Source organism: Buteo buteo, chromosome 11, assembly GCF_964188355.1.
Source record: "Buteo buteo chromosome 11, bButBut1.hap1.1, whole genome shotgun sequence".
Lineage (NCBI taxonomy): Eukaryota > Metazoa > Chordata > Aves > Accipitriformes > Accipitridae > Buteo > Buteo buteo.
In genome coordinates, this window is record NC_134181.1 from 12,006,796 (window position 1) to 12,032,352 (window position 25,557).

The following is a 25,557-nucleotide window of genomic DNA, read 5'->3' on the forward strand; positions in this document are numbered from 1 at the left end:
TCATCATCTCTGCCATAGAATTTTGGAAAGTGCCTGAGACTTGCTGTAGGAGTACCCAAACTGCTGTGTCTCAAACATCGTTATGTACAGTGAAAACAAATCTCTCACAGGCTCCAGCTATTAATAATCTTCTAATGTACTCAATTACACTGCAAATTAAGCTTGCCAATACTCAGATGAAGTGGTACAGCTTAAAAAGTAGTAACATACGTTCTTTATTATCTATTAGATAATGACTTACAGATACTATATAATTGCTTGAAACCTGAATTAGTATTTATTTAGCAGACAAAAATCTATGCCGTATTTAATACAACAGTTATTTTATGCACTTTCTACATAGCTGGCTTTATATCTCAGTTATAGAGCTATATGTGTAATAAAGATTATTGCACATGCATCTTTTCTTTGAGCACAGGCATATGATCTATACAGAGAAACTCTTATGTGGTGCCTTCAATGAGAGTTTTGCCTGTGTAGATGAAAAACTAAGAAGCTCCATGACTTGGCTCTGTGTAGTTTCTACCACATTCCACTGTTCTTTAGAAAAGTACAAGAATTAGAAACAGCAGCCTGATTAATGTCTGATAACAGCCTGGTTCTTTTGGTCTGAATAACAAAAGTCACCATTCTTACATTAGAAATGTACATTTACCTGTATACACAAATTGCATGTATAAGACATTAACAAGAAATGTTTTACTGTTTAATACAGATCAAGTGGCTTTATATAACACAAACAGTTAAACATCCCTTAAAACATTTGTTTATGCAGTTTCTAAAACCGCATGAAAGTAGCCATAGGGTTATACTCACATTATGGTGAAGTCTGTTGTATACACGTGAATGATTTTATGTTAGGCTATATAAGACCTACAAATTGAGCCACAATAAAATATGTCAGTTAAAACTAAATACATCTCCTCATTTTGCTGAGCACAGGCAGTCAAGTTATCTGCATTAGCTGAGTTGGAGTTGCTTAAAAAATGTTTGCAGTGCTTATTCTACTCACACACAAGCTTGGTATAAGATTCCTTATAAACTAGTTCCCAGTTCAAGTCCAATGTTAATATCAAAACTGCATTCAGCTGGCCAGTGAGCAATATCTTCAGTTATTACTACTTTTGAAAGTAGCTTTCTGGAATTTATCTGTCCACATCGCCCAGAAAACAGCACACACTCACTTTTCCATAGCTGATGTCGGTCAGGCAACTTAGAGATGGTCTCAGCAGCTTGCATGCAAGCTGAAAAGCTCCCTTACATTGGAGATGCTTCCTAATGTCAGGGTTGTCCTAGTATGTAGTGAAAATTACTGTCCACATTATGATAATCCATCAAGGGAACGACCAGATAATTTTCTCTGGTTATCATTATATCTGCCTGGCATTATACTGATTTACTAAAAATTGCATATGCATCTACAGGGAAGTTTTCATTTGCAGAAATATCACTTCCAAGGGCAGTGGTCTGAGATAACACCGAGTTCAGAGGTATAATTGCACTGGATGTGATTTTTCCTCCTTGCCATTAACAGAAAACTATTTACCAACCTTCCTGCATGTCTATTCGCTCTCTCCTTGCCGCTATGTCTCTTGCTGTTCTAACGTGCCCTAAATCCCACAGACAGTCTTTATAGACAGAAACCTACTACAGGATTTGGCAAGCTGCTAGCTTATCACTGGGGAAGGAGAACACATAGAACTGGGAATAGTCTTCATACTCATCTTTTTCATGACATAAAAGAACTTAAGTGGAAGTGGATAGGTATTAACGCCAGCTGCTTGATGAACCCTCTCCAATCATGTTTCATATGCCACTGTTGCTTAAGGAGACTGGTTATTGGTCACTGAATCAACCGGCACCCGTCAGATCCATCTCTTTATCAAGTAACATATCAAATCATTATGGGATCATTCCTGGTCAGGCCCAATGGACTTCACTGGAGTAGTACCCAAGTTACAGGACTGCAGCAGAAAGATAGATGTATGAGAAAGAAGAAAAACACCCACATCTCTAGGTGATTTCTTCTGATTTCTGTGATCGTACCCAGGGTCACAGAAAAAAGTGGTGTTGTTGCAGGAATCTTCTTCTCTGAATCTGTGTGTGTGAGAGCATTTCACTTTTATAGCTAGCTGAAGTTTCAGGACACACTTTTGTTTGCTGACTTGTGAGAGTAATACAGATTACTTCAGTGGTTCTCTTTCTCAAAAAAATAAAAGTGTTTCTAAAAAGAAAGAGTCTTCCTTATCTCTGTTACACGCCTTGCTAACTAATATTTTGAGCATTCAGTTCCACATGGCACTTTCTAACATAACACACAAAGTATTTACACATACATGACTTTTTTTCAGAACAATAGTTCAGGATCTAGCTCTGGACTGTAGAGAAATGTAATTCAATATCTTGTCCTCTTATAAATGCAAATTATGGTTAAATAAAGGCAGCAGTCAATTTTTGTTTAAGATAAATGACACATCTTCCTTACTAGTGAAAAACCAAAGACACTTCTGAGGCACTTTTGAGGCTTAGGCTCAGATTCAAAACTACTGAAAGTTACATGTCCAGGTTCCATATGTACATTAAAGCTGATAGGCATCTGTAATTTCGTATGATACCCAGTATGATAAAGAGGCACACACTGCTGAGAAAGGTCAGACCCTACATTTTGAAAGAAAGAAACCTAAGGATGCCCATCCAAAATGCATCATGCAAGTTACATTTATGTCATGATGCATTTTAGGGGTGTTACTGTGTTCTCAGTTCTTCGAGGCTGTCCAACATACAGTTATCCATCAGAATTGTTTGGGGTAGCCTTTCACCTGAGTTTAAGGAGCTGAAAACAAGCTGCAGTTTCACTTGCAAATAAAAACCATGGCAAAGTTCAAATTAAGCTTGGTAAAAATCCAGGGAGATCCTGCAGCTTCTCTGGGCTAGCAGCTTACCTCTGAGACTGAATTTACTTTCCTCTTTTAGAGGAAGGCAAAAAGGAGCTCTAATTAGAAATTCCTGGCAGAAAAGAAAAAGAAAAAAACCTTGACTTTATATTTTTCTTAACTGAGTCTTTCTGGACATAGAGAATGGTTTTGTTTGTCCACAGATGTGTTTTTCTGCTGCAGTCTGTATCCAGGACACTTCAGCATGTGAAGTCGCTCATGTACCATACGAAGAGCAAGAGCCAAAACAGCAGCAAAAAAACAAAGTAAAAACTGTGAACATGAAAAAATCCTTCTCATATGATCTTCAGGAACAACAGTGGGGCATAATGATGATCTTTTTTAAAAAAAAAAAATCAATTTGTACTTTATAAAGTCAGTGATACTTGAGCAAAACTTGCAATATTTGTAACACAATTCTGTTGCCAGGTTATTAACTGTCAGGTATTCATTGACTGGTGGTTTTGGTTTGAGTGGGTTTAGTTTGGGTGGGTTTTGCTAGTTGGTTTGGTTTTTTTTTCCTTCTTACCTTCTAAAAAAGTAGAAAATTCTGATTGGGACACAGTGACTCAGAAGGCTGAAGTGATGGGCTTTCTGCAATGGATGTCAGTAGTTTAGATACTCTGCAACAGAAACTCCTTCTTCCTTGATAGATGAAAAAACAAAGGTAGCATCCTTTGGTAGCGTCTTACTCTTGATCTGGCAGTACAGTGCCTGCTTTCAGCAGTGCCATAAATCTCCACTCGTGTTCCCTTTTCCTGTGCCTTGCAGCTCATTTCCTTCTAGCATAATGTAGCCTTTTCTGTTGAGAAAGTCTGTTCTGCTTTGGCAGGCTCACAACAAGCAGAAATGGTTTGGTAGAGGTTTAGCTTTTTTGTGTTTGGAGCTTTTTGTGTGCCAAACTTTTCCTTTCAAGACCCTGTTTTTTATTGGGCTGCGGGGGGCGGGTTCTACTAGCTGCCACACTTTTTTGTCATCTTGATTGCAGCATGATAAAATGAGAAGGCATTTGTCAGTACCGAAGTGGCCCACATATAAAACATCCTAACAGTGTTGTTTTTTCTGCTGGTCCTGAAAAACCCAGAAGTCTCCCAAAGAGTTCTTTAGCAGATGTTCCACGGTGAATAGCAGGGAGCCAGCAATCCAGCATGGACTGAGCATCTCAGCATCCTAATTCCTTTTTAGATGCCTGTATCCCTCTCTGTACAGTGAGAAAGCATAGACAATATGCAAGCCCTGTTCTCCTGCAGAGGAAAGCCATATATAATGGTAAATAAATTTCTTCACATGCCAGCCTCCACAAAATCTCTTTATGCAGTTTTAGTTTATTCTCCTGATGTGTTCTTCTGGCACTGGCCTCTCCAAGTCAGGACTGAAAAGCATGATTAGAGGAGTGGTTGTCTACAAATTGTTCCCATCTTCAGGAACTTGTAGATTCTGTTTTTCTGATTTCACGGTAATGAGTGGTCCAATATAGTGTTAGGGTGAGCCGATTAAATTCCTGCTCCTGGACGTGGTTCATCATCTATTTCTGACAATAGGGACAAATTCCACTGAATCTCAGAGAAGGAAAGGTAGAGAGGAATATACTGGTGATGTTTAAGCCTGAGGAATTTCTGTATCATTGAGTAATGGAATAACCCCCACAGCTGAATTGCTCCAATTCATTTAACACTTTCTTTAGAATAGTACCAAAATTTATGGAAAAATAAAATCTTTCTGCTTCTGAAAATTAAGTTGACATTTTTTATCTGATCCCTAAATACTGTTGTAATCACACTTCAAACATTGGGCTTCAAGATCAATAGTGTAAAACATAGCATTAAAAATCAGCAAGTCTTCAGAAACATTACTTGTGACTCCAAGAAATAGGTCAGTGATCTGGATGAGTGGCAGTTTTTCTGCTGTGAAAAACAATAGCTCTTTCATCAGTTACATGAAGCTGCATAATCTAGATCAGGCCAAACATCTTAATATAATATACCACAAGAATTATGTTTGAACAATGGAAGGACCTTATTTAGAGTCACAAAAGCCAGGAAAAATCAAGTTAAGGAAGAATCTCATTCTATTGAATACACTGGGTCAGAGAACTAAAATCCACAAATTATATGACCTATGACAATGAATGTCACAAGGCTGCCCATCACAAAACCTCTAGTTCACCTGTGACACTGAACAACTCACAGACCTGTTAATCATGCTACATGAACTCTGGGCCAGATAGTCACATAGGGATGAGCAGTCAGGCTAGAAAAAGTTGCTTTCTAAGTACAGACATGCATTCAGACGGTGGAGGACAGAAGTTGAGCTCTGAATACTGAAATGTCTTCTCTATAACTGAAGCAGTTCTGCAGAAAGGTCATTGTACTTGAATACATGTGCATGACGTAGTAAGCCACAGGTCTGACAAGAAAAAGCATCATTAGTTGGTTAGTCTCTTGTAGTTCCTAAGTGTCTTCCATCTTTTTGCTGTTACATTGTGCAACCACCGTGAGAGAAGGAGAAAAAACTATTAGCATGTGTCATATAAGATGCATTTTTAATAGTCCCGTATTATTCTGTGAGATAGCTCCTGCTCAGGCCCCAGGAGGAAGGTTGATGAATCCTGAAGAGTGTTCCTTGCCTCCCTGCCAACCCGTGCCTTGGAAGGGATCAATATGTGCTTCTCCATAAACCTGAAGATGATGAGTGCCAAGGAATATGAGGACTCACAGCTTCAAGCTGTGTGCTTTTATATCATGAAAATTCATCCTTTTGTACAAAACACCCAAGGGATCTGTTTTTCTCAGGGAGTTGCAAGGAATGGGCCGAGAAGAATGAAAATGAGGGGTTGAGTTCCTTCTCTGGATTATTTCAAAAATTTTTAGCAGCTCTCCTGAGAGCTTAATAGAACAGGGTTTGCTTGCTTGGTTTTAGGTAGGTCATCTCAAACAATATTTCATTTCCATTTCCCCATGACTTTTTTTTTCCTCTGCCCAGATTTTGTCCTGTTTTGATAGCAGACTTATTTCTTTGGTAGTTGGTGTTTCAGTCCTTGTTTTATCACTAATTTAAAGCAATGCAGACAGTTCTGATGTCCATGAAAGGGAGACAAAACCATTTCAGAAACAGCATTCTAGGACTCCATAAACACAAAAGTTTCATTGTTTCTGGTACTCTCATAGTTTCTGGTACTCTTAAATGCAGTCTGAAGACTTGAAAAGCCATACAGTTTGGAAACATAGATAATCAGCTCTTTTTATAAGTGTCTTGAAAATAGTAATAGCATTAGTTAGTACAAGAGAGCAGAAAGTATCCAAGCTTGTTAAGCTCCCAAACACTGTGCTTAGACTCAAGTAAATTAAAAAATAGCTGAATCAATATTTTAAAGAATAAGGGAAAGAAGTATTTGATTCTGGGTGGTGTCCTCACATGCCTAGCCTTCAGCTTGGAAGGGATTTCTATTTGTATGATAGAATTAAAATATTTGTAATTAAAAAAAAGCTGACAAACTACTTTTTTGTACTACTGCTAGTAGATCTTGTTGCAATAAAGCCATTTCCTAGGGTAAACCCTGCCAGAGACCAGTAGGACACAACGTCTACATGTTTGTTGGTTGTGGACACAGCCAGTTCCCTAGCAACACCTTAAGATTTAAGCAGACTATTACAAAAGGTATCCAAATCCTGTACATATTACAAGTGCGTACAGAAGGAATAGTTCCCCTTTGCGCACTTGGGCTCCCGACAGAAGATTAAAGACCCTTTTCTTAACAGGTCCCAAGTCCCTCAAATCCTACTGAAGTCAGCAAGAGCAGAGGACTTCTTTGCCTCATAGGATCAGGCCCTAAATTAACTTAAAGCAGCTAGGTATGAAGCACATTAGTCTATTATTACCCACATAACAGAGTGGGGCTGGCAGTTGTACCGCAGGGAACTTCGGTGTGAATGGACCATACTGTGTTCAGGCTGCGCAGCACAGCAGAGAGCGATGGGGACAAGCGTAAGATGTTCTCATTAATTAAAGTTATAGGGAGCCAGTCTCGCACGCTCCTTTTAGCACAAATCTAATAACGAAAACACGTGCAGTTGACGAAACGCAATCAGGGCACAGAAGCTTCTCAGGCATCCTGGCTGCTCTTTTCAGCGGGTAGGGATTGTCCTCTCAATTTCAGAAACAGGGAAAGCGGCACACAAAGGCCAAGAGGAGCAAATTCACTTCCAGCCACCAACTCGCAGGACCTCCCTGAAGACAGGTCTCTGAAAACGCCATCTATTGAAATCTCTACCTTTCCCTTTGTGGCCTTCTGAGATAGTCCAAGGACTTCTTGGCTGAGATTTAGCTGCTCAAAAGCACCAGAACTGAAAAACCCGGCAACAAATTACAAAAATTCTGTAAAGTGACATTTATAAATTTATAAAGAACCTACTTTAAGCAGAAGTCTATTGTTTTAGGTAACTGAGAAAGAAGAAAAACAAGATAAATCAAACATCTCTGATCTGTGGCAGAAGTAGAATAGAAAGTATATCATAACTAGGGCCCTATACATTGCAATGGCAGGGATGTTCAGGTCTGTGTTAATCTGTTTTTTGCAGGATTAGCTAACTTAACTCCATGTTTCTTCATACTCAAGACATTCTGTAAACAAGTTTTTCCATCTGAGGGGAAGGAGTGACTTTTTTGTATGAAATTTTTATACAGCTGGTCAACTGCTTAGAGAAACCTGATATATAAAGACATCAGTGAGCAACATGAAGGCTAATAATTCTAAGGATATTTCAAGACATAGTTGTGGTATTTGCTAATACAGGATTCATATGCACAAAAGAAAGTTATATAGTAATATTGCTAACTTTTGAGATCATATTACAACAGGTCTGGCATTTTCCTTAAACTCCCAGATCATAGCTATTTAAGAGTTTCAAGAAAAGCTACCGTTTCTTTTGGAAATGAAGAAGTTTCTAGTTCTTGTTGGTAAAATTATCTAAATGTATTCTTTAAAAATAAATAAAAGATTTTAAAGTGAACAAAGTCAAGATACAAGTCAGCACCAATTTCTAAATCCATGAGGACAGCAACACAGCATTGTAAGTGATGCCTGTAGAAGTGTATAATAAGCTGATAAGTATTTGTAAATCTTGTTTAAACTCAGGTTGAGATAGTTATTAAAGTGCACTTAAAATTAGGTGTGAGCTTTAAATCAAGTATCATTGTGCAATAGTTGTGCACACTCCAGGAAGCATAAATAGGTTTTTTTGCTTTTAAATTCCACCTCAGTTCTTCAGCTGTAGTGAAACATAAGCATATCTTTGTATTCTTTGCTGGAACAGAGGCAGAGCCACGTAGAGATGTAATGATACTATGCTGATAGAGGTAAAACTAACTACACCAGAATTTGCTAACTCAGATTTACAACCAGAAGAATGTAAACTTGAGAGCCTGAGTGATTTCCAATAAAGGAGCTGTGAAACCTGCAAGAGCAGCAAACTTTGCTAAAGGCTCATGTCTTGTTTACATCTGCACCCAAAATAAGGTTTGTGTAAGATCCCAGGCAGTGGCAGTAGAGCTTGTAGGAGATTCTTAATCAATCTTTCTTCCTGATAATGTAACCTGATCTATAACACAACAGTTGGTGTATTTGGAAGGCAGGTTACTGCTATTTTCATGTTGCTTTGGTTTAAGTATATATTGCCTGGAATTTCAATTCAGGAAGGCGCTGTCAGGATTCAGTTCCTTTACTGTTCAGGACAATGTTGAAGACTAAGCTTTACCTTAAAGTTTAACATGCTTAAATTCCCATAATACCCCTTCAGAGATTAAGGATCAACTGATGTCTAGTTTAGAGATGCTCTTCTTAACGGATCCCAGGTTATAACGTTGTCACAGGCTTGAAGAAGCTACATAAGCACGGTCAAAAATTGACCAGTTGGCAGGATTTTGAGGGCACTTTTGTAGGGCTCATCTTTGTGGGGTCAGAGCAGGAGGTGTAAAACCTGATAATTTGAGGGAAAACCAGGGGCAAGAGTGGGAATTAAGTTTTTCCTTATTTACAGTTGAGTAAATCAGTTCAAGCTGTGTCTTCTCCAGACCTGCTCATTCCTGTAATGCCACCCTGTGAGTCCCCTTCATGTGCCTTTGCTGCTGCAGAGCCCTGCGGCAAACACAGCTGATGTGTGCACTCTGGTAGCCACAGCTGGGCATTGAAAGGGCCCCAGTGCATGCAAACAAAGTTTTTAATTCTCAAGGAGGAACATTTTTCCCAGCAAAAAGCTGCAGAGTGATGCTGTGCAAGGTAAGCAGGGAGGTGCCACAGTGGCTGGGGAGCAGGCTGGGGGTCAGGGAGACTGTGCCAGTTTCCAGGCTGGTTTCTTCCACTAGAGCCTATGCTCGTCTAACAAAAAAGATCCTCCTGTGCACTTGTATTAGTGTACTGTGTGAGTTTTGAAATTGCATACTGCCATTTTATTGCATCTTTCTAATTAGGCAAAGGATGATACTTCCACAAGGACTGACAGCTTTCAGGAATGGACAGGAAGAGGCTTTCCCACTGGGCAGCAGCTGCTGATAAATTTTCCAGACTATTCGAGTAATCTGTATACCATGCTCAGTCACAATCAGCAAGAAGAATAGAGCTAGGGGGAGAAAAAAAAGGGAAAAAAAAACCCCGCAGCATTTTCTGTGAAACAATTATGCTTCAAAGATGGTTCGAGGGTCCCTGCCATTGGAATGAGTAGGGCTAAAGAGTCTGGGCTGGCAAAAAGCTGTATCTGTTGTACTGTCCTCATCTGACCCACAGCATTCCCTGACACAGCTGAACTCTTTGGTCATTATTAAAGCTAGGTTGGGGAGCTTTAGAGCAGCATTTTGTAATTGCTTTTCTTCTTGATAAATACTGAAGGTCATTGCAGGTGCAGTGGGCACCATGAGAGCTGTCCCAGAGGCACAGCTGTCACTTGGAGGATTTCTCAGCCAAGGGACAAACATTAAATCAGCTGCATGGGCTGACATCTGCTTCTTAAGCTGCTGCAGGGGGGGACCTTGCTCCACTATCAGTTGCTTTCCTTAAAATCAGGATTTATCTGGTAGTATTCTGTCACACTGTGTCCTAGAGAAGACGCCCACCTCCTCCAGTGTGCATGCAGGGCAGGGCATTAGGAACTGCTCATTTCTACATTGGGGGATTTAATGACACATTTCTGCCATTTGCAGGTGAAATTCCAAGTCAGGATATTGAGGTCCAGAGAGCACAGAAAACAGATGTCGGACAGATAACAAGGGCTAATACAGCACAAAGCTGTACTATTTATAGAGAGCAGTGTGCAGTGCTGCACTTTCTTACCAGGGCAACCCAGGGATTTTAGGAACATTAGAGGGGTTTCATCTACGTCCCTCTTACACCACTAAGGTAGGTTTGGTATTCAGTTTCTCTGTGGAAATTAGTGGAAGGGTTGAAGCCTTCTCTAACGCCACAGGAGAGCTTGGCTTCAAGGGTCACAGTAGCTCAGCTTTATGTGCTGAAGTCCCACAGCCAAGGGGGTGGTTTGAGCCCCTGTTCCCTGCAGCCCGCTGCCGCGCTGTCAGTGGTGATGCAGTGGCACCCACCAAAAAGCACTGCTCCACAGCTCTCTGTTGAGACCCTCTCATCTTCACCTGGCAGCACTGCCCTGCCATAAACCCTACTCAAGGTCCCTGGTGCGAGGGAAGAAAGCAGAAAAGGAAGGTGCAATATGAAGCTCAGCAAAGGTGGCTGGTAGTAATCCTCGCCTGGACACATGGCCTTACTACTATATATGCTGCTTTCAGCATGGCAGCGTGCTGGAGCTCACTCAGTGTTACTCCTTTGAGAAAATCCCAAGGAAAATGCTTCCTAGTCCCTAGGAGAAGGCTTTTCCCAGTATTTCTGCCTTATCTGTGGTATTCATTGCAGCATATAGAGAAGGGCAGAGGAGGCTGAGGTTTGCTTTCCATGGTAATGAAATGCAGACCACATATCCTAACACTGGCAAGAGAAGAGGAGAACAAGTCAGAAGTTAAGGAAGTAGAGAAATCAGACCAAGTACAAGAGTCAGAACAGAGGAGCAGGAAATAAAGCAATGGACTGTGTGCCTGAAAAGAGCAGACAGAGCCTGCAGCCGGTGAAAGGATTAGCAGAATAAAAGGAGTTTTTCAATTTAGAGCAACGACAAAAATACTGTCATACAGGCTTTAACTTCTCCTTTGATATTAACACATTGCAGCAGCGTTACGCAAATAAAATGGAATAAAACCATGCACTAGCAGACACACGACTTCTTTATTATTTCACGTGCTCCTAAGAGGCCTGATCCCCAGTATATCCTCACCATTTATCTACCTTAGTGCAGGCCTGTCCTCTGCACACATCCTCTAAATGTTTGGTCTCAAGCACAGGGAGGCATTACACAGGTGGGGACCAGCACTGATTGATGGGGACAACCATGCCTCCTTCCAGGTTCTCAACTGGGCCCTGCAATTTTGAACACACAGATTGGTAAATGAATCTATCATACCCAGTGTGTGCCCACATGCGTACTCAGGAGAGCTCTTGAACAATGCCTGCAAGCCAGAGAATCAGATCAGAGTTTCCAGTGCTGTTTTTGGTTAAGAGAGCATTTGCATTTTAGTCTAAGTACTATATTGATAATATCCCACATCACATCTTTTGCAGTGAGGTCTCTGCAAAAGTACAGTACAGATGTGCCCTTCCTACAAGTACAGTGAGCACCTGCCAATGTAACATCCTTTGAATGCTCTTCAAGTGGCAGATTATTTTGCAACAATCACATTATTAAAACAGAGGCTTAAAAGCTTTCTTGATGAAGCTTTCTTGATGAAGCTTCTCTTGGCTGGCCTTATTCTGTAGAAGAGAAGCAATTGACAAATTATTACTAATTTTACAAAGAGGAGATAAAAGAGCATCGCCTTTCAGAAAGGTAGAAGCTTTAAACCATCCCATTTTCTGGTTTTAAGCTACTGGGTATGTTGGCAGAGGGTGGGCTACTAACAGTCTGAGCATGGTCAGCCTTGTACGGTAACCAGCAGGCTTCAGCTAAACAGCAAAGTACTGCAGTCCCATAAATGTACCTTGCAGGTTTTGCAAGTACTGCTTTCCTCTAAGGCTGCTTTGCACTGCTAGGGGGAAGTGATTCCAAACTAACAGTCATCAATTAACAGTTTATACATCTTAAGCCAGAGCCAGATGTGCAGCTTACTTCTTTTAAAGAACTTTTCAAATGGCCCCAGATATATTAAAAGTCCCGGGAAGACCGAGGTTAGCAATTCTCACAAATTGCTTTGATTGCACTTCTCTAGATTGTGAATTTTTCATCTAATTGCAACACAGCTGCCTAACACGCCCCAAAATCAGCACCATGCAGCCTTCACGTACAAGTAGTATCTGCTTGCAACTTCTGCTCGTCAGTGCTCTTTCTTTGCAATTTAATCAGTCTTACATTTTCTGAAAACATGAAAAACAAGAAAACAGAGGTTCCTCTCTCTCAAGGGAAGGATACGTACAATCGTCTCGCAAACAGGTTGATCACAGTAACACTGGGGAAAACAGCAAACCAAAAATGTGACGGCCACAAGAATATTCCCTAAAGTTCAGGCTGAGAACGATACTCCAGCCTCGCTGCAGCTCCCCGACCGAGCCAAATACAGGACGCGTTCAATCCCTGATGCTTCCCCCCGGCGGCCCTGCGGCATTCCGCCTTTTTCCTGCCGCCCGAGAGCTCGGTCCGGTGGCGGGGCCCGGCGGGGCTGTGCCGCCGCGGAGGCCGGGGCGATGCCCGGCACGGCCTGCAGGGGGCGGGTGTGCCCGCCCGGCGGGCGCCTGCCCGCCGCGGGGCGGGGCGGGGCGGGGCGGGGCGGGGTCTGCCGGCCTTCCCTGGCCCCCGTACCGCGGCACCCCGGCTGCCGGAGGAGAGGGGTGGGGAAAACTGACCGTGGGTCGGGGGGGGGGTGCGTTCATGACAGGTTTTTTGTTTGGTTTTCTCCAGTGAAACGGGTTTGCAGGAAACCGAGCCTGGCTTGGTAAATATTCTAGTCGGTAAAAAGGCAATACGATAAATTGCAAGTACCCTCTTGAGGATGCTGTGGCTTGTTTTAATACAGAGATAGTAAATTTTAATATGCAAACATTAAAATGATTGACAAACCTCCATGGTACCTTATGCAATAGCAAAATCTAGCCCTAGTACCGAAACAGACTATCACACCCTCTGTCAGACCGCATCGGTTATTACTAGCAAAGTTATGCCGGAAATATTTACTTTCCTTTACTCGGTTTTCTGTTCTGTGCACGCCTTCATCATTAGAAAAACGTGGTTCTTCAAGTCCTCGTGGACTACACCTGTGTTTTAGTGCTCAAAAGGCAAGTACCTTCTTTATAAATCTACGACAGGTTAAAGAAAACACTTCTGTCAGTATTTTAAGTAGCCTGATTTTTAAAATCTTTAAAGTTAATAATCAGATTATAAATTCTTAACCCAGTAAAATCCACTTGGAATGTTGGAATTGCAGTTTATAATGACTGGTCATGTTCTTACTTGCTAGGAATTTTAACATAAATATTTGAACTGAAGTCATATTTTAAGATCATTTAATTTTGTTAAATACCAATCCCTGTAGACATTAAATTATCACTGTTACTTTTATAGCCATTTTTCAGTTTTTCTTTTGCAAGCATATTAGGAGCCATAATTCATTTTCCACTGGTACAGCAGTTAGTTACATTTTTTACTCCCGTATGAAGTTAAATGGCTATTATTTCAATGCCAAGCTCTATAGATCCTTTTATCCATTCTTCATTAAGATTTTTCTGAATGCTAGTTAAAAGCAAAGAAGTTCAAGGCCATTACGTGAAATATCTAAAACACAGCCACATAGCCTAAATTCATGCTTGACTAGAGGTTAAGAAAATGCACTTGGAGTGTTTGCTGCTTTTCATTCAGCAGAGTCCCTATAGCCTAGAAATTTTTTTAGGCCTGACTGCTTTGTTGATTCAGAACTTCATTTACCTTTTGTATTTTAATGGGGGGGGGGGGGCACTTATAATCTCTTGTATTAAATGCTACATTTGCTGTTAATAAGCTGGAGAGGAGCAGGGCAAAGGCTGCGCAGCACCTTGTGCTCGTCCATCCCGTTAAGTGCTGCAGCACAGCCTCGGTGCATGGCAGCCGTCACACCGCCAGCACTGCTGGCACATGGGTCAGGGCAGAGCCCGAGGTCAGCCAGGGCAGAGTGGCAAGTTTATTTACTGTAAATAAATAGAGCCAGTGGGACTGCCTGTGCTGCCACAAGATTTCCAGTTAGCACCAAAATTATGAGCTACACATGTTACTTCTTGGCTGGTTTTGTAGGTGTGTCATGCCCTGAGTTCACAAACAGGCAGTGACAATCAAAACAGTCTCTAGTGTCCTCAATTAGGAGTGCTTAACTCCTGAGAGCCAATTAGTAACTGACAATTAGCTGGACTGGAGGCTGCTTAGTTTAGCAGTTTTCTGCTAAATAAATATCCACGATGAGTTACATCATCACTGTTATTGAGGTAATCCACCTCATACTTAATTTAGATTTAAACAATTTGTAAAGCACAATTCGTTTTGACTAAGCTTTTTTTGTTGTTGTTAAACAGTAATCCCAAATCTTTACAATATTTCATACTCAAATAAGTTATATTTATTTATTAACTCCCAGGCAGGATGCAAAGCTTCAGCATTTGTTTATAAGAGAGCTATTTTAAGCAATGACACAGACTGTCATCCTGTTGGCCTGAACAATGTCTACTTAGATGTGGAAGTCCTGAGAGGATGGGTAGACTTTTTGATTATTCTTCTATTCACAGCTATCAGTGAAAACAGTCTGTAGCTGCTCTTGAGGATACAATATACCAATATATCAAAAGAAAGCTGTAACTGAAACCAGGTTGGTCTCAAACATTTCATTAAAAAAAAAATAATCTTGTTTTCTACAGCTTCATAAAAAAAGTGACAACAGCTTACATTCCCCACACTGGCACTGAGAAAGGATGCTGGACTTGCCCTTCATAGCTGAGATATCCAGACACGTACTCAGACTATCTGTTACAACTGTAGCACTGTAACACCCAATATACAGTTGGGGATATAATCCTCGATGATGCTGACCACTGTGTTTGACTACTGTCTCACTAATTCCTACTCTGACTCAATAAACATGGGACACACCTCCGCAGTGATGCTGAAGGGAGCAGGACGCCCGGGTAATGCAGGCTTTCCCCCTGCCAGCACTACCTGCCAGAGGCTGCCTTTGAACATCGCATCTCCCTGCAGCATTACCTGCAACGTGCCACCGAGTGCTGCGTGACCCACCTTGAGCTTTGGAGTACCATCTCCTGAGGACAGTAAACAGCACCTGATGAAAGCAGGAGTCTGGCAGGATTTATGCTCATGAACCATACACAGTTTTCCAGGAATGTTCCCTGCTGTAATCCTTCACTGAACAACTACTCACAAAGTGATTTACCTGACTGCGGCCAAAAAAAAAAAGGTGTAGAATTTCTTTGTTGTTAACTTTTCACTTTGTAGGGGGAAGAGCTGCTTAGACAAATTTCTAGTCCATATTACAGACCCATTCAGAATTTCAGATGTACAACAGATCTTTAAAGAAATGCACAAGCAATAAAAAGGTATGAGTGATATTTTTCTTTGCTAACCACACAGGAAATTGCTTAGTTTTATCAGAAATATGGTCTCTAAATACAATCAGTAAGGCCATTCCAAAAGAACTGCTGAATACTTTCAACAGGCTGCAAGATCCATTATTTCTACAGTCTGCATGGATTGTGTGCTGCAGATAAATAAAAGATGCCCTAAGGACTTTGCATGCTAAGTGAATATGCGAAGTATTACCAGGTCCCTTTATTTTCTCACAAGCATGGTAATAGTGTTTTCCTTCGAAGTGCAGTTCTCAAAGTATTTTAATGAGAATTCAGCTTTTGTTTAAAAGATGAGTTTCAACTCCCGTAGTTACATTAAAAAACACCAAAACCTGATCCCAAATGCACTCTCATAGTTCAAAAGCCAGAGGCAAAGTGAAAACACTGGATTTTTCAGTAAAGCCCCATACCCTGATTTTCAGGTCAGTACCATGGTTCCTGAATGGTTTAGCTCTACCGGAGGTGCTGACCTACGAGCAAAACCACATGCTGCATGTGTGAGTGACTGGTCTGGGAAACCCATCTCATGGCCCGGTCTTAGTGTCAAAATTACAAACACAAAAGAGCCCAAACATAATTAGATAAAGGACTGGAAATTTGAAAGGACAGGGGGGTTGGCATTCTGTTCGGCAAAAACCTGGTGTGGGACCCACTTCCACTGAGTCGGTAGAGATGGAGCATGGCTGATAGGAGAGACTGAACTCGATTTCTACCCACTTCACTGCCATGTTACAATAGCTGGTTTGGGTTTGTCCGACCTCCAGCGGGCTCGGTGGCACTATCAAGCACACCGGGTTGCAGCTGCCCCAGCCCTTTGGGCTGTGAGTGTGGCTCACAGAGGACAGGCTGAGCTCCAGTTGCAGATAAGACTTCCCAGCAGCAGGTTACAGCACCACATACACAATTTATATACCATGTATACCATAATACACCCCTTTCACAATAACTCTTGAAGTGGTATTATTCGATTAGAACCTTGGCTTTTGTTTAAAAATTATGTTCCTAACCCTCATGAGTTGTTTTAGAAAACTGTCAAAATCTGAACCATGAAGCCTTAAAAAAAAAATAAATTACAAAACACAGAAGGCAAGTAAAATAGCCTGAAGTATATCACTTCTAAGATCTTATACAGTGTTATGGTGTTGGTTGGGTTTGGGGGGGGGGGGGGGGGGGGGAGAGGAGGGGGTGGACAATGTTGAGCGTGATTTCCACATCCTAGAAAAATAGGAAAGGGGGAAGGAAAAAAAAAAGTTGAAGAAATGGCTGTGTCTTTTCACCTCTCCAGTCAAGTAACACATCCGGCAGTGCTGCGCAGCTGAGCGAGAGCACCCCAGGGTCTTGGTGAATGTGTGCAACCAGCAGCGTGGGAGCAGATCACCCAAGGTCTTGCTGGTTCTAGCAGTCCTGCCAGAGTCACCTTTTCACACCAATGAGCAGCTCCTGAGCAATTCTGTGGGCCTGTTTCTCTAAGTGAAGAACAAAAATGCTTTTCTTTAACATCAAGCAGGCATAGCTGTGAGGTCTAACTTTCTCCTCACCCCTATTACAGACCACTGTTATTGTGAATAAGCAAAAAAATAAATTCACAGAATTTGTCAAGCTCAAGGCTCTCAAATATCTTTTACAAACTCTCGACTTGACTAGAGCAGAAAGAGGATTGCGTTCCAGAGGTCAGTATTTTTGCAGGATGTCTTTTCAAGGCTCATTGGTGCTACACAATACAGTGCTGGATTGAGGACAGCTTCTGTCCTGCAGAAAACCAATACTTGCTTAAGGTTGGGAATATGAGAGGGCTTAGAAAGTGAGTATCTTTTTATTATTATTATTACTAGCAGAAACATTTTCACATGCCAAGGCAGCAGGCTTCAGCCAGCAGAGAGAGACAAACTCAGGCTCATCATCCCACTCTCCCCTCCTTGGCACACTTCGCCTGCCCCATTTCATGTGGCTCCGTCTCTCTCCATCCTCCGCTTTTGTGGCTGGCGTAACGCATTGGGACGCGTGGCACCACAACAAGAGTATGGATCTGCCTCGCACAAGCAGTTGTGCTATGTGAATGCATCAGTACTTCCTTAGGCTTGATCTGGAGGTGGTGAGAACATCTCCCACATGGGAAGCTCATAATCTAGTCTTCTTAGATGAGGTGCTGTTTACTGTGATTACTTAGTACTGATTTGTTGGGGTTGGTCATACAACTTCCAGTAACTGGCTCATACCTCCCAGGGAGGGCTAAAGCTGTACAATTACCAACAAGAATTTTTTTTTTTTTTCTTCTAGACACCCTATTCGGTATTATATTTGTAAGATATGTCTGTGGCTTGAAGATATGAAATTCAAGCATTAGTTTCCTTTTGGTTCAAAGAGGTGGTTTTGTAGCGAGAAACTCTAGTAGAGGCCATGAAGAAGCAGAGGAAGTGGCTGTTTTACAAGAAGTAATTCATTTTTTCAATGTCTTCACATCTTAGAAGAAAAAAAATAAATAAATGCAGTGAGTATCAGGAGTACCAGCACTAGTAAAGCTGAAACAAATTATCCCCGACATGGTGACCATAGTAATGACAGTCTCCCTGAACTGCACAGGCAATTTCTTTTCTGCCCCAGAGTTGCTCACCAAATTCCCTGCAGTTCCTGCTAACCGAGGCTTGCTTTGAAATACCTATTTGTAGACAAAGCACCTGCCTTACTGCTAAGTCTTCTGGTCTAAGAACTTCTGCTAAGGAACACGAGACCTCTTGAAAACTCTGCATCTCATCAGGCAGTTTCTGACATCTCATTTTCATAGAGCATTTCATCATCTCCACCATATCTATTTTTAAACATGTCCTATGCTGAGTGAAGCGAAGGTACTTCCCAGGCACATTTACCACATTCGTGGCAGGTTTCCATAAGAACATTTTGTTGTCGGAAGGGGCGTAGCACTTCCACTCCTGCTGATACGGCTTTTGCACATGTTGCAAGAGCAAAATAATAGGAAATCCATAATGATTTTTGGAAGAGAGTTTTGCCTTATCATATTCGTGAAGGACATCAGATTTTTTAAAAATATGATTAACTACTTAGTTTAACAAAAAAATCCTGTGAATGTTTGTGTGAAAGGACCATCCAGAAGGTTGTCCTGCTCCTTCAGGCAGCTGCACCCGGGAAGCATTATCCTTAAATAAAAGTACAGGCTATTTCCAGCTCAATACAGACCTGCACATGAGAAAGACTGCTTTGGCAGTCTTGCCATAACAGGAGGGCATCACTCTAAGTCACGCTATGCTATGGACGTCTCCTCCCGGCAGCAATTTGGGTTTCAGTAACAGCCCTGCTGCCGATGCCCCTCACTGCCCATCACCCGGCCTGCCGAGGACAAGCAATGCCCTTTCCTATAGGCAGAAACCCAAAGCACAGAGAGACTCAGGGCTTTGACAGTGCCAAGTGCAAGCATTTAAAAACACACACCGTAGACTATCTGTCTATGCATTTAGACTGCACTTTATCACCGCCATCCCAGACGACTGCCGCCACCTTATCTCTGCAGTTACGCCTCACCAGGACTTGTCTCTCTTTTCCCTCGGTCCATCGCAGCATGGCCTGATCACACTGCTCCCCACGGGGCTGCCACCACTTATCTCCCCATTTCCCCACCCTTCCCAGCCTGCCAGCAGGTCTGCCCGTCACACCGAAGCAGCTGGGCAGGTACCGAAAGCCAGGCACTCAGTCAGCTCTCACCCTCTCGCCAGCATGAGAGCCACAGCGGCGCTTGGGGGTCACCCCATCAGCCCCACGCAGCACAGGTCTGCAGAGACACCACGCTGTAATGTTGCACGTCAGCTTTGAGATTTTTCTGGATTTCTCATCTGTTATCAGTTTGGGGGATGCCATGCTGTGTTTGGATTTTATCCTTTCTCCACGTGCTGACACAATGAAAAGGTGACACAAAGCGTGGGAGTGGAAGCTCCCGCCAAGAGCTTGCTGAAGGATGGGTATTTGCATCTGCTGTTTGCTGCCAAAAATAGCAGCAAACCTGAGCTAAGGTGAAAGAGAGCACTGAGCAGGAGGAGGCTGTGTGAGAGGAGCCAGAGGATTCATTTATGGGTTATTCTGTCTTTGGGCGATTCCTGTTTGTTCAGTGCTGGGCTTGCCAGAAAGGAATATTGTCCCATCCCAAAGGGGCAATTAAAACCTACAAATCTATTGTGGTGAAAAGTGGTATGTCCAAAGTTCAGCATGCTCCTCAAAACACCACCAGCTCCTCCCACAATTGCAGTATTTTCAGGTACATTGATCTATGAAAAACAGAGATACACGGGTATCTATGCTGGTAGGTAGCGGAACATTTTTAAGGGTCCTTTATAACTTAAGACCCTCTTCCATATGCATCACTGTTACAACTGCAGCACACAGCAGTACCAAAGACTGTCAAGACAGTTTTTAAACTCCTAAGGCAGGTATTTCTTTTTCAGCTTAAATTCAAGATTTGTTACAGTTCTTGAACAGGGCACAAGCAGTCTTCCAGCAAAGCTTGTTTGTTCTAAATATGTTGCAACGCTTCAGCCAGCAGGAGAAACTATGACCAAAAAGCCCCATAAATTTTATCAAGTATTATGTACGCTTTACCAGTACATTAACTCCTCATATATCTTCTTGAAAGATTTCACCACTCCACTCCAGCCGTGTAGCTTCCCAGTAGGGAAGACCTAGAACAAATCTATTAGTGCCATGAATAATATTGTGCGACTCATCTGCATCAAAACCCATTCCTTCAGCACAAGCTGCCGTGATTAATGCTGTAGCATTGCTTAGGGCTCCCTGTACTAGTTCAGCTAAGGGATAGCAATATTTAATTTTACTGTTATTCTAGTATGATCTAGTTTTGATAAAATCTACATCCCTCACCTGATTTTTTTTTTTTTTTTAAATGCATAGAAAGTGCTTCTGGTTCTGGTGGCTGTCCATGCCAGCTGCACCAGGAGGTCACAGGTGGGAGATGCCTCAGTCTTTCTCAGGGCCTCCCTCCATGGCTGACATCTCAACACTGCCAAGATTTTCCTGAGCTCTACCCTTGATCTCCTCCATCACCATTTAAGCCATTTGTTTCTGGCTTAACCTTATCTGTGCATCATGGACATTAAACAATGCAGCCCATGCACACACACAAAAAAAGTGTATTCCTTGCAAACATTGTCTGCAGATTTGCAGACTTATCTTCTCTTGTTCAGCTCCTCTCCAGAGTAAACCTCCATCCCTCACATCCTATTTTACAGTCTCTAGGCTGGGAGCTGCTGAGCACAACCTGGCCACCGGCTCCGGAGGGGAAGGAGGGAAGAGCATGGGCGAGCAGGGCTGGCTGTTCCCTTTCCCTTGCAAATCTCCCTGCTCCCACCCATCTTACACCTTCCCATTTCTCCGTCCATGAGCTGCAGTGCCAAAGGGACATCCCTGCTCCAGGGCCCGTCTTTGCAGGGGAGAGAGGGAGGAGATTTGCACAGCTGTCCTCCCTGCCAAAAGGAGCATTTAAAATAGCTTTCGAGTCAACCTGTAATCAGTTTCCTTGCACATGCAGCTCCTTCCCAAATACAAACCTGCCCCTGCCTGGCATTTTGCCACTTTTTAAGTAAGACCCCTTGAGATAGCCCCAGCCTTCGTGCAGCACTGGACCCATCTGTGGAGGATGGTGTCCCATGTACGGGAGGGTCCCCTGTGTCACTGGTACAGAGGCACGTCATGGCTCGTGCTCCAAAAAGTGTCCTCTGTGGGAGAGCGCTGAAGAGCAGATTGAGCACTGGTCGCAGAGCCAGACCAGCCAGCCACAGAAGTCACTTGCTGAGCCCTTTAACAATACACTAGCAAATCTTTTTTCTTTTTATGTGGCTTTCAGGGATGATATAAAATTTAATAACGTTGCTTTAAAGGCATTATCAAAATTTTGGTGCTATTCAGTGTATTTCCTAAAATGGCAGCTGTGGCTCTCAGCTTTCATCTAAAAAGAAAATTACTCTGGCCTGCCCACACCCATGGAAGGGCTCTTACGCAGGGGAACACGGCCAGCAGCAAAGCTTACAAATTAAAACAAAAAGTTGAAAAAAAGGTTTTTTCAATGTCATGCCTTTTAAAACCAATTTTGCAGCTTGTGGGGGGCCTGCATCAGTATCTTTAATCTGTACCAATATTTCCTTACTGCTAGGCTCAGGTAGCCTTACTCGAAGCCACCGCACCACAGATTGAGCTGCCTGGGGGCACTTCGTAACATGGTTCAGTTGTAATATTGAAAAGCCAGCTTTTATACCTGACACAGCCCTCATACACAGCAGTGCCCTTTCACAAACTGGCATGCCAGCAAACAGAAAAGGCACAGCACACGTCCCACCACCCCATCCCAAGAATGTATCTTTATTGCATTACATATTGTTGTATTTAGTCAGATTCTCTGGTTTGCCATTGCAATGCTATACTAACACTTTAATAGTCAGGAAATGGCTTCACCTGTGGCGAGACCCTCATACCACAAGCAGCCCATTGCTCCAAGAAGCCCAAAACCATCTGTGCAATCCTACAGGGATTTGGCAGTGGCAGGGCTGTCCCCGCAACCTCGAACCCTCCCACTCTTGCTGGGAAGCAGCTACCAGCTTATCAGTTGCTGGATTTGTCTATTTTCCACCTTAATTTCATTTCAAACCACAGATCAGAGTATCTGCTTCAACACGTGTGCTGCAAACACACAGCTATGTACAAGCACAACCAGGGCAGACTGGCTGGATGAGCTGCACTTCCAGGAGCTGCTTTAAGAAATGTGAGGACAGAATTGACGCCAAATGCAGCAAAATTTGGCATAACTGGTTGTGTTTAGGGAGCTTGCTATACATTGTGAGCTGAAAAGCATTTATAAAGCAGTGGGGAGGAAGAGAGCTTAGATTTGATGACATGCAGGTTCAAAGGCTGCAGGGAAGCTGGTTTAGGTGACAATACCTCATTAACAACCAGTATCCAATATTCTATTTTCATGTCTATACTGGTAAGAAATGCTGTTCAACAACATAGGCCGAAACTCGACTCTGTCAGTGAGGATTTTAATACTAACTCATAAAAGAAGAAAGCCCTCAGCAGAGTCCTATGACAGCCAGGTCTTCACATCCTTTTGGGAAAAGAGTGCTATTTGGGTATTGCTCAACAAGTCCCAAGCCTGACAAAAACCTCTCCTTCCAGACCCTGAGCAGCTACAAGACACCTCTTGCAAAGCAGTTCCTGCTGGCCTGGGAGGACAACCATGCCCTGGCCCCATGCAAACAAAGAGCATCTGTGATATCCAGCACTCCCTTTCTACACCCAGCACTCCCTCGGCTCACAGGCTAATCAAACAAAATTAGTAGCACAAAGTCCACATTGTCCGATATTTCAGTCACCCCACAATATCCCTTTAAAAATCTGTGGGTGATGACTAAGCAGCACAGGTATTGCAAATATAAAACATTAATTCATTTCTAATATTTGAGACTGAGATGACTTTTCAAGCACAATCTTAAACCTGCCCTGCTGGCAAGAGCACCCCTTGCCCCTACATTATAGATAATGCTACAGTGTGGGGTTTTATTTTTTACTTCCCAGCCCCCCTGGAGATAGGCCTTGCCTTATTAAGATTCCTCTCAGGAGATGAAGATCTTCATTATAAAGACACTTCTAAGTCCTTCTGATAAAATACCTGGGCGTGGTGGGTGACAGCAGACAGTTGTGCAAGCTGTCTGCGTTCGTGCCGCAAAACTGCTAGCTGCAAACGCGGATGCTTGCCAGAGTCTTACTGGGCTTCAGCAGAGCTGAGCACATGCTTACCGTCCTTGATTGCTAATAAATGGCAATGCTTTCCCCAGGGTGTAATCTGATAAAATACAATCATGCAAAATCTGGAAGAGAGGGTTTGATGGGGGGTCTTATTTGGTTGGGTGGGGGCTGTGTGTTTGTTTTGGTTGGGTTTTTTTTTTAATTAAAAAAAAAAAAAGTGCATTTCTCACTTTCTTTTACCTCACTGCAAACCTTTTGTCCTTTCCAGGTAATATCATTGGTTCTGGGATCTTTATTTCGCCAAAAGGAGTTTTGGAGCACACCGGCTCAGTGGGACTCGCTCTCATTATTTGGGTGCTTGGCGGCGGGGTGGCTGCCCTTGGCTCGCTATGTTACGCTGAACTGGGAGTCACTATCCCCAAATCGGGAGGGGATTATTCCTACGTCACAGAGGTTTTTGGTGGGTTAGCTGGGTAAGTACCCTATCTCTATAAAGTAATTTGAAAACACATTTGTATTAAGTATTTTGTGTGGAAAATACACCTGACTTGGAAGAGACAGGGAACATTTGTCAATAAAACGCTTTTGCAAAATGATTCTTTCTGTTCTCATTAGAAATATCAAATCGCCCCTACGCAGAGCTCCTGGTGCTGCCTTCCGAGAGAAGGCGATGGATGCTTTCTCTTCCCTCTCCGACTCAATAAAGTCCATGACAGGAAAGAACGATGCTGTAAATGATGCTGTGGTCAAGTGACATTCCTGTGTGCTGGTCGTGAATGATCAGTACCTTGTACTGAGGAGCTTCACGCATCAGGGAAGCCAGGCTGGAGCTACTTACCATAAATCAAAGCTGCTTGCAGCTCTACTTCACTTACTGCAACTGTACAAAACAAGTGTTGTAAATACAAAGAGGGGGGAAACGGTAACTCAGGGAATGATTTCTCTTTGAAAATACCTCTAACAGAGTAGCATGGCTAAGGGAGGAAGGGACGAGTGAGAAAAGGTCATAATTTATATTTGACTGTATATTTTTTTATGCATTCAAAAGAAAAAATAAACAGTCAACCTGTACTCACAACTCACTAGAGAAGCATTGAAATTTTCTGGCCAGCTCACTCATTTGCAAGTAAAGAGGCCATGCCACATGTTGTTGTTTTGTTTGTGAAAAATAAGCACCATAACTGCAAACTAGCAAAAGAAGGAGAAAAAAAAAAAAGAAAAGAATATTCCTTCTCATTGGAGATGGAAAACAAGTTCATAACAGTTGAGCTGGCTGCTGAGCTAAACTAAATCTGCACAGGCAGGCAGTCACCCCATCCCATGGGCTGTCCCCTTGCTCATGCCTGCCTTGGCTCAGTGCCACCTGGGCACAGCCAGCATCTGAAAAAACACTAGGTGACAAGGTAGTTTTCTTATGCTTGTCAGGCTTAAGCTGTTGCCTTACACTAGTTCTCGTGAAAGTCTGTGTTTCTTCAGTCGGAGGAAACGCTCCTCTGAATGCTGTCCTACTTTGCATAGAAAATTACACTGGCGTCACAGCATGGATTGAGGTAACAACAACATTGGCTTGGTTAACCAAAATCTCAACTCGTCTTCACTGAGGTTTGTTCTCTCACCGGGGGCAGGAGCTGCACAGCAAAGCCCCCACTCCCCCGGGACGCTGCAGCAGGCAGTCAGCAGCTTCCCCCATCCCCTGCTCCCGGGAACAGAGTCTGCAAGCAAGGACCATGAAAATGAAAGAGCATAAAATTGAACAAGCTCTCACAAGTGCTATCCCATTAATATTGCTGTGAAGGAGGCCAGAAACCATCAGAGTTTCATAAAACCAAAAGAATTACGCTTTCTAGGGGAGAAAAAGTCATTAGAAATCAAGTACAACTAAACCTGGCTTTAGTTGTTCTTCAGCTCATTCTGTGCTGTGTTCAGAGAATTTGCATGGTACAAGAAAGCACCAGGCTCTGCAATTGCTGTAATAAACCACATACCTGTTAATTGATCACTACCCAGCGTTTACCTGGGGACAGAGCAACACTCTCACCTCCCAAAGCAGGGAGCTCTCTGCCATGGCAGCAGCTCGCTTGGCGTCCAGGCTTGCGATGCACAAGAATTATCAAAAAAGCACAACCTTGTCACCTGAAGGGAAGCAGTGCTCCTGTTCTTGCTTTGCAA

At 42.7% G+C, this 25,557-nt stretch overlaps 1 protein-coding gene across 1 annotated transcript in view; it reads left to right on the forward strand.

Moving 5' to 3' along the window:
• Positions 1 to 25,557, forward strand: part of SLC7A10 (solute carrier family 7 member 10) — a 45,464-nt gene that overhangs the window by 3,914 nt on the left and 15,993 nt on the right. Inside the window, 1 exon segment of the mRNA XM_075040078.1 lies at positions 23,657 to 23,861. Within this exon segment, the coding sequence (XP_074896179.1) occupies positions 23,657 to 23,861 (205 nt within the window).